The sequence below is a fragment of the Tauraco erythrolophus genome, unplaced genomic scaffold, assembly GCF_009769465.1.
Source record: "Tauraco erythrolophus isolate bTauEry1 unplaced genomic scaffold, bTauEry1.pri scaffold_37_arrow_ctg1, whole genome shotgun sequence".
Taxonomy (NCBI): Eukaryota; Metazoa; Chordata; class Aves; order Musophagiformes; family Musophagidae; genus Tauraco; species Tauraco erythrolophus.
In genome coordinates, this window is record NW_028238613.1 from 1,490,168 (window position 1) to 1,503,635 (window position 13,468).

At 41.5% G+C, this 13,468-nt stretch overlaps 1 protein-coding gene across 1 annotated transcript in view; it reads right to left on the bottom strand.

The window, feature by feature from the left end:
- The window catches only part of LOC147526054 (ATP-dependent chromatin remodeler CHD1-like), a 65,202-nt gene that overhangs the window by 9,485 nt on the left and 42,249 nt on the right, over positions 1-13,468 (bottom strand). The window contains exons 17-25 of the mRNA XM_086630573.1: positions 12,075-12,251; positions 11,718-11,878; positions 9,212-9,253; positions 8,323-8,453; positions 7,773-7,911; positions 6,904-7,054; positions 2,039-2,161; positions 1,518-1,670; positions 79-336 (exon numbers count right to left, since the gene is read on the bottom strand). Of these exons, the coding sequence (XP_086486699.1) occupies positions 79-336; positions 1,518-1,670; positions 2,039-2,161; positions 6,904-7,054; positions 7,773-7,911; positions 8,323-8,453; positions 9,212-9,253; positions 11,718-11,878; positions 12,075-12,251 (1,335 nt within the window). The remainder of the gene's footprint in view (positions 1-78; positions 337-1,517; positions 1,671-2,038; positions 2,162-6,903; positions 7,055-7,772; positions 7,912-8,322; positions 8,454-9,211; positions 9,254-11,717; positions 11,879-12,074; positions 12,252-13,468) is intronic.

The window sequence follows — 13,468 nt, forward strand, 5'->3', positions numbered from 1 at the left end:
TACTTTTTTGACTCAAAATTTTTCACAAAAACCTGGTGGCCTTTTCTAGTGCTATATAAGAAAAATAAACATAGTTACCTTTTCTTCCTTTACTTCTTTTTCTTTCTGTGTGGATTCTTTTACTTTGTTTTCTCTTTTTTCTTTAATATTTTTTAATTCTTTCTTATCCTCTTTTTCTTTTTTCTCCCTTTTCAAATCTCTCTTGTTTTCTTTTTCCTTTGCCTCTCTTTTTTCTTCAACTTCCTTCTTTATACCAATATCTGGCTCAGGCTTTTCTTCATTTTCTTTTTCTGCTTTAATTTTTTTATGTGGATGTTTCACTGAAACAATCTCATCCTGCAATACACAAACATATATGTCACATCAAATTGAGTTTTGTAACCATCAGATTAAAACATACTTTTAATCTGTGTGTGATTTCTTTAGACTTAGGTTTAACGCCTATCAAATGGAGCTGGATGCAGTTGCAAAACAAAATGAGGACTACTCACTCATTTCCTTGATGTGACACAAAACAAGTACTGATTGGGCAGGGGTGGGAGGGGGGGGGGAATGTGAGAGATTAAGTCCATTTAACTATCATATCCCCAAAGAAATCTGCCCCTGTAGAAGGCAGTTAAGCTGCAAAGAGCTAAAGACAACAAGAAAGTAGGCATCACAAGACTGAGCTAATTTTTCAGGGCATGGTGATGATAAAAGACCTCTGTTCTGGTTAGCTTTGTTCCAGTAACTTTTTACTGATCACAAATTAAACATTCACAGTCACAGGAGAAGGGAACAGAGTTCCAACTTTCTCTTTTCCAGAGGTGTTCTGAAGAACCTGGTGTTCTTTCAGCTACCTTCCAAGTCACAAAATTAGGTGCAACATGGCCCCTAAACTTCATTTGTTTGTTGTGGGTTTTTTTTCCTCTCTAGTGGATTCTGGTATGTGATAAATTTAAATAAATGACCTAACAAAAACAGAGGCATAAAGGAATACATCAGAAGTAATAAAAACATAACAAAGTTGAGTAGTCTACTAGAATAATGAAAACCCTGACATACACAGAAGCATTCACTTGCATATCTCAAAACATCATTTATTCATGCTGTTCTTCCTAATCAAGCTTGATTTTTTTTTCCTGAGCCCAAACAAAAAAGTTGCTACCTGAAGAATCATTATCAGTAGTAATAATGGATTAGTCAGAAACATTAGTTTTATATTCAGATGTTACATTAAAATTGTATTTCTAGCAGATACAATGCTCAAGTCTTTAAAGAACATTGAAATTGCAAAACGTCACTTGCAATTGGGTGACAACATTATTTTATGATATTATAATTTGGAAAACTAATCATAATGTCTGAGCTACAGGCTTATCATTAAATTAAAACAGATATAATATTCCATGTGATTATACTGATGCAATATTAACTGCCACAGGAGGATGCCATTCAAGTGCTATAATTTTATTAAGTCAAACACAAGATCAAATAGAAAGCATTACTAATAAAAACAATTGAATAGCCATCTTTACCATATGAATGATGTTTACTTCATTATCCTCATCATCTTCACCAGATTTTTCTGAGGATGGTAATGAGGAGTCACTTTTTATTTTGTCTTTAATTTTTGCAGCTTTTGTTGCTCTATTCTTCTTAGTTCTTGTTTTCCTCCTCTTTGAATGGCCCTGAATGCAAATTGTTACCTTTATTATGTCAACTGACAAGTGTCTTTGCATCACAGTTACAGAAAAAGATTTGTTTTTTAATGTTAAAGAAAGCATTCATTTTATTTATTGCCATTAATGACCACCACTTTTCTCAGGACTGGAGACAAGCCTAATGCAACAGCAGAGAATGTATACAAATAAGAGAGAATAAAACAATATAAAACTTGCAATTCATTCCTTGAGTTAGCCTCATACAATATGACTAGCAATACAGAGAAAAATTGCATAAAGCAGAGAAGAGTGGAACTAAGAATAAAACAAATATCTGCTGACTTGTCCATAAGCATATTATGTTATCTCGCTACTGAATATCAAGCTTTACTTACTGCACCAGTAAGTCTTTGCACTTCTTTTCTTGCAAGGTCTTTATTCAGTAGTTTAATGAGGTAATCTGCACGGGTCTGTAACTGCTTGGCCTGGGGTTTCTTATCTGGATCATCAGGTAAAATCTAAAGAGAGCAATGGTAGTATCAACTACAAGTACACATTATCAAATTAGGAAGCTGCTGGTCAGGAGCACTGGAAACAGAAAAATCATAGAATCATAGAATGGCATAGGCTGGAAGGGACCTTAGAGATCATCTGATCCAACCTCCCTGTCATGGGCAGGGACGTCTCTCAACTAGATCAGGCTACTCAAGGCTCTGTCCAACTTGGCCTTGAACACCTCCAGGGAGGGGGCATCCACAACTTCTCTGGGCAATTTATTCCAAAGTCTTACCACCCTCGTACTGCAGAATTTCTTCCTAAGATCTAATCTAAATCTGTTCTCCTTCAACTTAAACCCATTTCCCCTTGTCCTATCAGTGGACACTCTTGTAAAAAGTCCCTCCCCAGCCTTCCTGTAGGTTCCCTTCAGGTATTGGAAGGCAGCTATTAGGTCCCCCCGAAGTCTTCTCTTTTCAAGGCTGAACAATCCCAGCTCCTGCAACCTGTCCTCGTAGCAAAGGTGCTCCAGCCCCTGGATCATCTTTGTGGCCCTCTTCTGAACACGCTCCAACAGATCTATGTCTCTCTTATGGTGGGGAAACCAGAACTGGACACAGTATTCGAGGTGGGGTCTCACAAGAGCAGAGTAAAGGGGGAGAATTGCCTCTCTCGACCTGCTGACCACACTTCTCTTGATACATCCCAGGATGCGGTTGGCCTTCTGGGCCGCATGAGCGCACTGCCGGCTCATGTTGAGCTTCTCATCTATAAACACCCCCAAATCCTTCTCTTCAGGGCTACTCTCAACCCACTCTGTGCCCAGTTTCTATTTGTGCCTAGGATAGGCCCGACCCAGGTGAAGGACCTTGCATTTTGACTTGTTGAAGCTCATGCAGTTTGCACTGGCCCATTTCTCAAGCCTATCAAGGTCCCTCTGGATGGCATCTCTTCCCTCAAGTAAGTCCACGGCACCACACAACTTGGTGTCATCGGCAAACTTACTGAGGGTGCACTCAATGCCGTCATCCGTGTTGCTGACAAAGATGTTGAACAGCACTGGACCCAGAACAGACCCCTGAGGGACACCGCTTGACACTGGTCTCCATGTAGACATTGAACCATTGACCACAACTCTTTGAGTGCGACCATCCAGCCAGTTCTTTATCCACTGAGTGGTCCATCTGTCAAATCCATGTCTCTCCATTTTAGAGACAAGGATGTCATATGGGACAGTGTCAAACGCCAGATTTGACTCTGTCAGGGCCTTAGCTTTTCTAACCTGGTCTCTGAGTACACGAGCAACTTCCTTGTAATCATCCCAGGTTACCAGTCCCTGCTTCCATGCTTTGTGTATTCCCCTTTTGTGTTTGATTTTAGCCAGGAGTTCTTTGTATATCCATATAGGTCTCCTGGTGTTTTTGCCTGATCTCTTCCTTTTAGGGATGCAATGCCTTTGAACTTGGAGGAGATGATCCTTGAAAGTCAACCAGCAATCTTGGGCTCCCAGTCCCTCCAGGGCTTTATCCCATGGCACACTACCAAGGAGGTTCCTGAAGTGGCAAAATTCAGCTCTTCGAGGGTTTCATGCTTGCTGAGCTTCCCTCTCTTAGCTGCCCTTAGGATCTCAAACTCCACCATCTCATGGTCACTGCAACCAAAGCTACCCACGAGTTCAACATTACCTACCAGCCCTTCCCTATTGACGAGAACGAGCTCTAACATGGCACCTCTCCGCATTAGTTCCTCTACCACTTGAATAAGGAAGTTATCGTTAATGCATTCCAGGAATCCCCTGGATTGCTTGTTCCCCACTGTGTTGTTTTTCCAACTGATGTCGAGGTGGTTAAAATCCCCCATCAGGACCAGGGCTTGTGAACGAGCAGCAACTCCTATCTGCCTATGTAGGGCCTCATCCACTTGGTCCTCCATATTGGATGGTCTGTAGCACACCCCCACTGTAAAGTCTCCTACCCTTCCTTTCACCCTGGCCCACAGGCACTCAGTTCTTTCGTCATCACTTGCCAGGTGGAGCTCCATGCATTCTAGCTGTTCGTTGACATAGAGGGCAACATCCTCTCCTCGTCTCCCCTGCCTGTCCTTCCTGAACAGTTTATACCCCTCTAGTCCAACACACCAATCGCAGGAGTCATTCCACCATGTCTCTGTGATGCTGATCAGGTCATAGCGCTGCAGGCTCACAAGCATCTCCAGCTCCTCTTGTTTATTGCCCAAGCTGCAGGCATTCATATAGAGGCATTTGAGTTGGGTCCCTGATGAGGTACCTGGAGCCCCCTGAAGATGCTCAGATGTTTCCACAGTAACCAACCCCTCAACAACCCCTGTCCTCCGTCCACAACCTGGCATGACACCTTGATCCCTTGCTAATTCACAAGACTGCGCGATCGTGCTAGTGCATTCCTCCCCCACAAGCACTGGCATGCTGCATTCTGGCTCCCTTCCAGTGATCCTGATTTCACCCCCACCCCCTTTCATACCTAGTTTAAAGCTCTGTCTACGAGCCCTGCCAACTCCCTACCCAAAACCCTTCTCCCTCTGTGGGACAGGCTATTACCATGCAAAAAAAAGCTGAATTAAAGAAAAAAGGTAAAAACCAATCCACTCCAACTATACCTGAACAATATGCCAGCACGCTTCAAGGAATGGAGAATTTCTTAAATGTTTTATTTTTCCCCCAAACACACAACTAATGTAGTCTTGGAAACAATCTCACAAAGTTTACAGTAAATTCAAGAAACTAGCCTCAGATTTCCGTTTCCTCTCTCACAGTTTATCTAAAAAATTCATAGCTCCTGTACCACTGTCATCCACAGATCTCCTAGTTCTGCCTTGTGCTTCTAAATGCATTTACTCATTACCACAGGATATTTCAGAAGCCAAAAATATGAATGAGTGGTTTCATAAAACAAGCAAATTAATGGAAGGCAGGGGCAGGATATCATTAAACAGATTTGTATACAACCCTGACTCCTCAAATCCCAAAGCTACAGGTTGTTGGCAATGTCATTCAGTTTGCTTCACTCCAGTCTTTCCCTAAATGTTTCTCACTACTTCTAAGCAGTCGTTGCACTACTAATCTGATGAGTATAGCTATTCTCATGTTGCGAATGAAAGACAGTTTCAGGCAAAGAAATCAGGGACAGGAAAATCAAACCAAAACCCCAAAACAATGTTCCCTCCAAAAGATCAAGAATAAAATTAACACAACTAGAGCATTTAAATTAGGGAAGCAAAAGATGGAAGAGAAAGAATTCAAGTGACAGAGATCCAAATTGTCCTGGTTTAGCCCAGCCGGCAGCTAAGCCTCCACGAGGTTGCTCACTCACTCCCCCCCCTCGGTGGGATGAAGAGGAGAAAAATGTAACAAAAGGCCTGAGGATTGAGATAAGAACAGGGAGGGATCACCCACCAACCGTGGCCCCAGGCAAAACGGACTCAGCTTGGGGACAAATTCATTTAATTTGTTACCAGTCGCATTCAGAGAGGATAATGAGAAACAAAGCCAGATCTTAAAAACACCTTCCTTCACCCCTCCCTTCTTCCCAGCTCTACCTCCTCCCTCAGTGGTGCAGAAGGACGGGGAATGGGGAGGTTGCAGGTCAGTCCATCACACATCATTTCTGCCGCTCCTTCCTCCTCAGGAGGTCTCCTTATGCTCTTCCCCTGCTCCATGGGGCCTCTCCTCATGGGGAAAATAGTCCACAAACTTCTGCAATGTGAGTCCTTCCTGCAGGATGCAATCCTTACCCATCAGATTGCTCCAGTGCGGGCATTTCCCACAGAGTCACGGCTTCTCAGGGAGCTGCCACCTGCTCTGCTGTGGGGTATCCCACTGACTTCATATGCATCTCTGCTTCATCATCAGTCTCCAGTAGTGTAGGGAATCCTTCCCATGGAGACAGTCCTCTATGACCTCCCTGAGGCACAGGCATCTCTGCTCCAGCGTGGGGTTCTCCATGGGCTGCAGGTGGATCTCTGCTCCACTGTGTCTCTCATGGGCTGCAGGGGGACTGCCTGCCACCTCGCCACAGGCTGCAGGGGAATCTCAGCTCCGGTACACCTCCTCCCGCTCCATCTTCACTGACCTGGTGTCTATGTAGCCGTTTCTCTCAGATCTCAGTTCTCTCTCTGCTGCAGCCATGCCAGGCCCAACAAACCTCAGCAGTCTCGGCAGGATGAACTCTGCCCAGTGGGCATCCCAGGAGCGGGGTGCTTCGGAGCTCTCCAAGCCACGCCACCATGGCCATCTCCAGTCGAGTGGCAGCGGCCCAGTGTGGGCAGCTGCCTGCCCAGGAGGCCAGGGGGACTAGTCCTCTGCCTCCCCCCTCTCTTTACTGCAAATCCTGCCTGGTTCAGGTTCCTTTGTCACCTTCTTAAATATGGCATTCACAGAGGCTCAGCCCCGGCCAGAGGGGAGGGAGGTCTGACCTGGCCAGAGACCGGTCCGACCAGTTTTGGAGCCAGGGAAGCTTCTCGCAGCCCCTCCCCTGCTACCAAAACCCCACCACGCAAACCCAGCACACAAATACATAGAAATACAGAAACATAATAGACTCTAAGAAGGTATACTTCAACTGAATACACAAAATCTTGAAATCTAGTAATTTATCAGAAGGATACAAAGGAGTAAAACTGACCTAACTTCTGTGCAATTTCAGTTATCATAAAATAAGCTCTTTCAGTTCTTATTAGCATTATTACCTAAACAAAAAAATTCCTTGATGAAATTTTGTAGATTACATACCTTCTGTGTCAAACTGAGATCAGGATCCATTTTTATCATTTCCCAGCTGCCATAGCCATATTCATAGATACCTATTAACAGATTGGAATCATCTTCCTTACTCCAATCTATATCAAAATGAGCTGCCTTGGTGTGGCATGGGATGACATATCTAGTAGAAATAAATTAGAAACATAAATAAGCAATCTTCTCAAACTTAGCAAGGGAGAAGAGAACATGCCACACATCACTAAGATCCTGGTATATTTAGATAAGTAATCCAGATATCTATCAGGTTTTCTTACAATTTCTATAAAATATTTATGGAAATCAGTACCAAAACATGTTTTAAAGCGCATCAAGATTAAGATATAAAGAACAACAGACATCTATCTGTGGCCATGGATTAAGTCAGAACTGGCTAATCATGAAGATAAGCTTAAAATATTACTCAAGTGTAACTGCTAACTGAATAAGCAGATAGTCTATGGACTATGATACACAAGGTAGCAAGCTAAAAAGTTGAGAGGACTAAACAACTACCAACAATTACCATCTGCTCCACTTTGACAAATATTGCTTTCTCTCAGGCAGAGGTGACACAAAGCAGCTCCTCAACAAGCCTAATTTCTAGTCTGGAATAATTAAGAGTAACTGAATCCAGTCCCCAATGAATACAGTTCAGAAGTCAAAGTAAATACTGGCTTCTAAGTAGAGGGAAGAAAGAATGAAGAAAGGATGTGGAACAGATTGCTGCTGCCAGTTCTTAGAGGGAATGGAGCGACACTGGTGTCCCAGTGTGCTTAGAGTCTGGATTGATTAAATATATGCATAAAAGCCTTGAATAACTTTCTACATTATGGCTTCCTTTAGGAAAAGAAAAAAAATACCTTTTCCTTTCTTCTGGATCTGAAGGAATGGATTTATGCAATGGTGCCAACTCTTCTTCATGAGAGATGACTAGCTTTGCGTTCACCTGCACTCCTGATATTCGGAATGTTGGGCCTTTAACTTTCCCAAGTCTACCTCCTTAAAATAAAGGACCAAATTATTAAAATATTTAGCCTTTATGTGTATCTTATAGACAAACATAAAGAAAAAGAAAGTTTGATGCTATAGCAGCAGACATTCAATTATAGCAAGTGGCTTTTTCTTAACCAAGCACTTTAATTAAACTCCAGAATCTCAAGGTCTTCCAGATAATAATAACAGATTAATTTTTAATTTCACGGTAAAGCAAAAATACACTGCATTCTACTGCGGCAACTCACTCAGGGAAAGGGGGAAAAACCCAAACACAAAAAGTCTTACTATAATCCTTTTTTCTAAATCACCTAGCATGCTAACATTTTGTTAACATTTTCCCCTAATGAGTGCAAGAATTATTCAGATCTCTTGATGCTTTTTATTCCTCTCCCCCACCCCCCAGACACACTTTACCTGCTCTTTCTTGTCCAAAGGAATTGTCCTTTAAAGCCTTAATGCATCCATTATGTACAAGTTCTCCCAGACGTCTAAGGTCCGTCTCAGATTTATCAACTAGCTCAGCATCTCTAGCTATAGCATCTAACCTGTAAGAAAACAAATATGTTTTTACAGCTCTAAAACTTTAGTATTATGAATGACTCCTTCAGATCTTGAAACTAGAGAAGTGATCATGTGAGTTATTATTCACTCACACTTGCTATGCTGTGTACAATTTTGATCCATGCAGTTAAAAGCAGCTATATAAAAGAATACAGAAACTATGAAAAAGGGTGTTTCACATAGACTGTTCACATAGTGTTTGTGTTTCACAAGCAATATAACAGGAACTATAAAGGACCCTAACTATACAGTTTTGAGTTACGTTACTACATATTCTTTTCAATAGAAAAGGAACTATTATATATAATAAGATCATATAGACTATTAAAGAAAATGAAGGTGGGAAATAATTCTCAAAATACAGAGTAATACAGAAAGCTTAAAATAAGAACCGACAATGAGAAAAATGCAAAACTGGCAGTTAGTCTGTTGAAAGCCTATGGCTTTATCCACTCTATCAAACAAGAAAACTGAACGATTGTCACTAATGCAGATTAAACAAGATAGTAGGTAAAGTATTAAAGAAAAACAGTCTTGCAAAATTGAAAGATTGGTCATAATGGCTGTCTACATACATACTGTATATGAATAAAGGAAAAAAAATTAATTTAAATTCATGTCATAGTCAAGGCAAAAAATTAGGCACACTATTTTCTCTTCAACCTAAGGCTTCTTGGTGTATTCTAATTTTAATGAAAACAAGGTTCCAAGTTGCTATACAAATATAATCAAATAAGTTTACCTTTCAAGTGGGCCACCAAATTTCTTGTAACTCTTGATAAACCTAGTAACAGAAAATAATTTTGCGGTTAAAACCATATACTTAACTACACTGGTTTTAAAAATGTATTTGTAAAGTCTTAGTACAAGGCTATGTAGACGATGCAATGAAAATAAAAACTAGAGAGACTAGGACAGCATAGTATATCAAGATAATCCACATTTAAAGCCAGAGTTCTATTTGGTTTAATAACTGATGTAAATAAACGAATAGAAGATACAATTTATTTCAAAAATTACTTTACTAATTAGTTTCACAAGATGAAGGATTCATCAATGTGATGTGTCTAATCATAAAATCAAATGTGGATTTAAAGTAAATAGAGAATTCAGACATGATGTTAGGCCTCTCATAATAAAGAGGAACTAGCTGTGATTTTAAGGTGATTTTAAGACTTAGGAAAACATAACATGAAAGATAAAGGAATGCAAGCACAAGAATATCCATGAAAAAAGTAGCAATCCATTATATGTTAGATGAAATGAAAAGGAAACAAGGCTCTTTAAGGTTATTTATATAATCAAAAATATTTTATAAGTTTTACAGTATTTTAAAGAAACATAAATACTTAAATTACAGAAGCAAAGTAGCATTTCACAAACCAATCAAAGCAAAACAATTTCTCCTCCTTCTACCAAAGAAGTGTTTTTAACACCAAATATTGATGGGACCAGCTGTACAGATTCACTTATGTACTGGTTTTCACTGAGATAAAATTAATTTTCTTCAGAGCACCATACCTGCTAGTACATTTCGGGTGTGTGACCAAAACAGTGTTGATAAAACAGGGATGTTTTAGCTATTGCTGAGCAGTGCTTACACAGCATCAAGGCCTTTTCTGCTTCTCACACCACCTCACCAGTGAGTAGGCTGGGGGTGCACAAGAAGTTGGGAGGGGACACAGCTGGGACAGCTGACCCCAACTGACCAAAGGAGTATTCCAGACCATATGTCATCATGCTCAGCATTAAAAACTGCGGGTAAGGAGGAGGGAGAGGGGACATTCGATGTTATGGCATCTATCTTCCCAAGTAACTGTTACACATGATGGAGCCCTGGTTTCTGGGAAATGGGTAAACACCTGCCTGCTAATGGGAAGTAGTGAATGAATTCCTTGTATTGCTTTGCTTGCACATGCAGCTTTTGCTTTCCCTATTAAACTGTCTTTATCTCAACCCATGAGTTTTCTCACTTTTACCCTTCTGATTCTCTCCCCAATCCCTCTAGGGGAGATTGAGCGAGTAGCTGTGTGGTGCTTAGCTGCCTACTGAGGTTAAGCCACAACTTAGAATCATAGAATCATAGAATGGTTAGGGTTGGAAGGGACCTTAAAGATCATCTAGTTCCAACCCCCCTGCCATGGGCAGGGAAACCCTCCACTACACCAGGTTGCCCAAAGTCTCGTCCAACCTGGCCTTGAACACTTCCAGGGATGGGGCATCCACAATTTCTCTGGGCAAACTTTTCCACTGCCTCACCACCCTCTGAGTGAAAAATTTCTTTCTTATATCTAACCTAAATCTGCCCTCTTTCAGTTTAAATCCATTGCCCCTTGTCCTATCACTACACACCCTTGTAAAAAGTCCCTCTCCAGCTTTCCTGTAGGCCCCCTTTAGGTACTGGAAAGCTGCTATAAGATCACCCCGGAGCCTCCTCTTCTCCAGGCTGAACAGCCCCAGCTCTCTCAGCCTGTCTTCATAGCAGAGGTGCTCCAGCCCTCTGATCATCTTCGTGGCCCTCCTCTGGACTCGTTCCAGCAGCTCCATGTCCTTCTTGTGTTGGGGACTCCAGAGCTGAACACAGTATTCCAGGTGGGGTCTCAGGAGAGCAGAGCAGAGGGGCAGAATCCCCTCCCTCGCCCTGCTGCCCACGCTGCTTTTGATACAGCCCAGGACACGGTTGGCTTTCTGGGCTGCCAGCGCACATTGCCGGCTCATGTTGAGCTTCTCATCCACCATCACTCCCAAGTCCTTTTCCTCAGGGCTGCTCTCAAAATGCATTTTGTATTTTTTTTTTTTTTAGTTTTAAAAGGCACCACATAACATTAATTCAATTGCAACGGCAAGAAATTTAAACCAGAACAAAACTCACTGAACCTTTTGTAGCTATTTCCACAAAAATGTGCATATCGTTTCTTCAACTATAGTTTTTAGGGTAAATAATGGGAAGTAGAATATTTTGTTTGTGGGGTTAAAAAAAAAGCTCACCCATTTTAGAAAATGGTTTTAGAAATCAGGGGATGCAGAAAGAAAAATACATATTAAAAGACTGTAAAACAATTGAGAATATTTTTCAGACCTTCCTTATGTCAGCACCCCAAACTACACAGAGTAAAGCCTTAAATGCCTAGAATAAAAATTTTCAACTAAATTAAGGAAAAATAGACTGTTTTCCATATTTGCAAACTCTAAAATGATTAAAAAAAATGTTTTGTCCCTTTAAACATGCACGTCCCCCCACATCTTACCGCCTAATCTCTGCATCACTAAATCCTTTAATATTTTCTCGAGGAAGAGTTCGTGGTCGTCCACGTTTTTTTGGTCGTTTTCTTTCTGAGACTGAGTCACTATCAGATCCAGAATATCTTCTGCTCCTACTGCGTTTCCCTTCATTTCCATTAAAGCTGATCTGGAATTTCAGATTAAGTAGTTCAAAGCTAAGTGACTAAAGCATTTTATTAACACGTTATCTAGTCTGTTAAAAATTGGGGGGGTGCCACACGTGAAAACCACCCAACCAAAAGTACAAGTACAAACAACAGCAATGAAAAAACAAACAACAACAACAAAAAAATCAAAGTTAGTTGGTCAAAATCCAGAGATACCTGTTTTGCACAGTTTCTCATCCTTGGGAGCATATATATTTCTTCAAGTTCTTTTTGTCTTTCCTCCTCTTCTATTCGTCGCCGCTGGACTTCTGGAATGATTTCTTCCCAGTTTCTTAAATTTTGTTCTGGTTCCAACTCAATGTCATCTTCATCCATATTGGAAAAGTTAGCCACCTTAGGTATTGAAACACAAGTATTTTCACCAAATCAATACATGATTTTATTCAAACAAAGAGTCAGTAATTAATATTTTAGGAAAACTTAGTTCAGAATGACATATTCTATTTATATGTACACAAAATGTACACATATAAAATGCTTAATGAAGCACTGTCTCTAATGAAAGTATTTTCATATATGAAACGCACACACTCCATGCAACATGGCTGAATATAAAGATGAAAATCTTCTTCTTCTTTTACAAGTTGAGTAATATAATGTGTGGCAAGATTTTGGTAGCAGGGGGGCTAGAGGGGTGGCTTCTGTGAGAAGCTGCTAGAAGCTTCCCCTATGTCTGTGTCCTGGTTTCAGCTGGGACAGAGTTAGCTCTTCTTTTTAGCAGCTAGAAGAGCTCCGTGTTTTGGTTTTACTCAGAGGCTCACTATGAGAAGAATGCTGATAGCAAGCTGATGTTTGTGGTTGGACGTGAGACTCCAAGGACTTTTCAGTGTGCTGGAGTGCAGAAGCATGGCGGGATAAGGGGGGAGCATAGCCGGGACAAGGGGGACACGATTCCCCTTGTGATTTGTGGTGGAACTTAAGATTGAGGCCAAACTGGCCAATCAGTATTCCATATCATGCAGCGTCATGCCCAGTATAAAAGTGAGGGTCAGCCGGACAGAAGGGCTTTTGCGCTTTGGCTCTTTCGCCGCTTTTGCTCTTTTGCGCTTGCTGCGCTTTTGCTCTATTGCTTTTTTTTCCTCTCTCTCTTCGAGTACTCCCACTCTGGGAGTACTATCTCTCTCTCTCTGCCCCTCTCTATTTCGGGGCCTCGCGTTCGTCCGGGATTGCAGCTTCAGGACAAGACGGGCTGCGGATAAGAGGGGGTGGTGAGCATCTACACTGTGTAGTACTTATCTGTATTAAATTGTTCTTATCTCAACCCACGGGTTTCCCGTTTCTCCTTTAATTCTCTCCCTCATTCCTGGGGGTGGGGGAGGGTGAGTGACCGGCTGTGTGGGTTCGGTTGCTGGAGCGGCCTAACCCACGACAGTCTTAATTGGCGCCCAACGTGGGGCCCGAAGGGGTTGAGATAAGGAAAGTAAATTGCTGTGATCGGACATTGTTTTTTTCCTGGATGTTGCTAGCCGGAATGTTGTTTCTAATGCTTTCGTATATGTTACCAGAAATCTATAATTTACTGCCTTATCTGCCTTATATGATATTAGGTG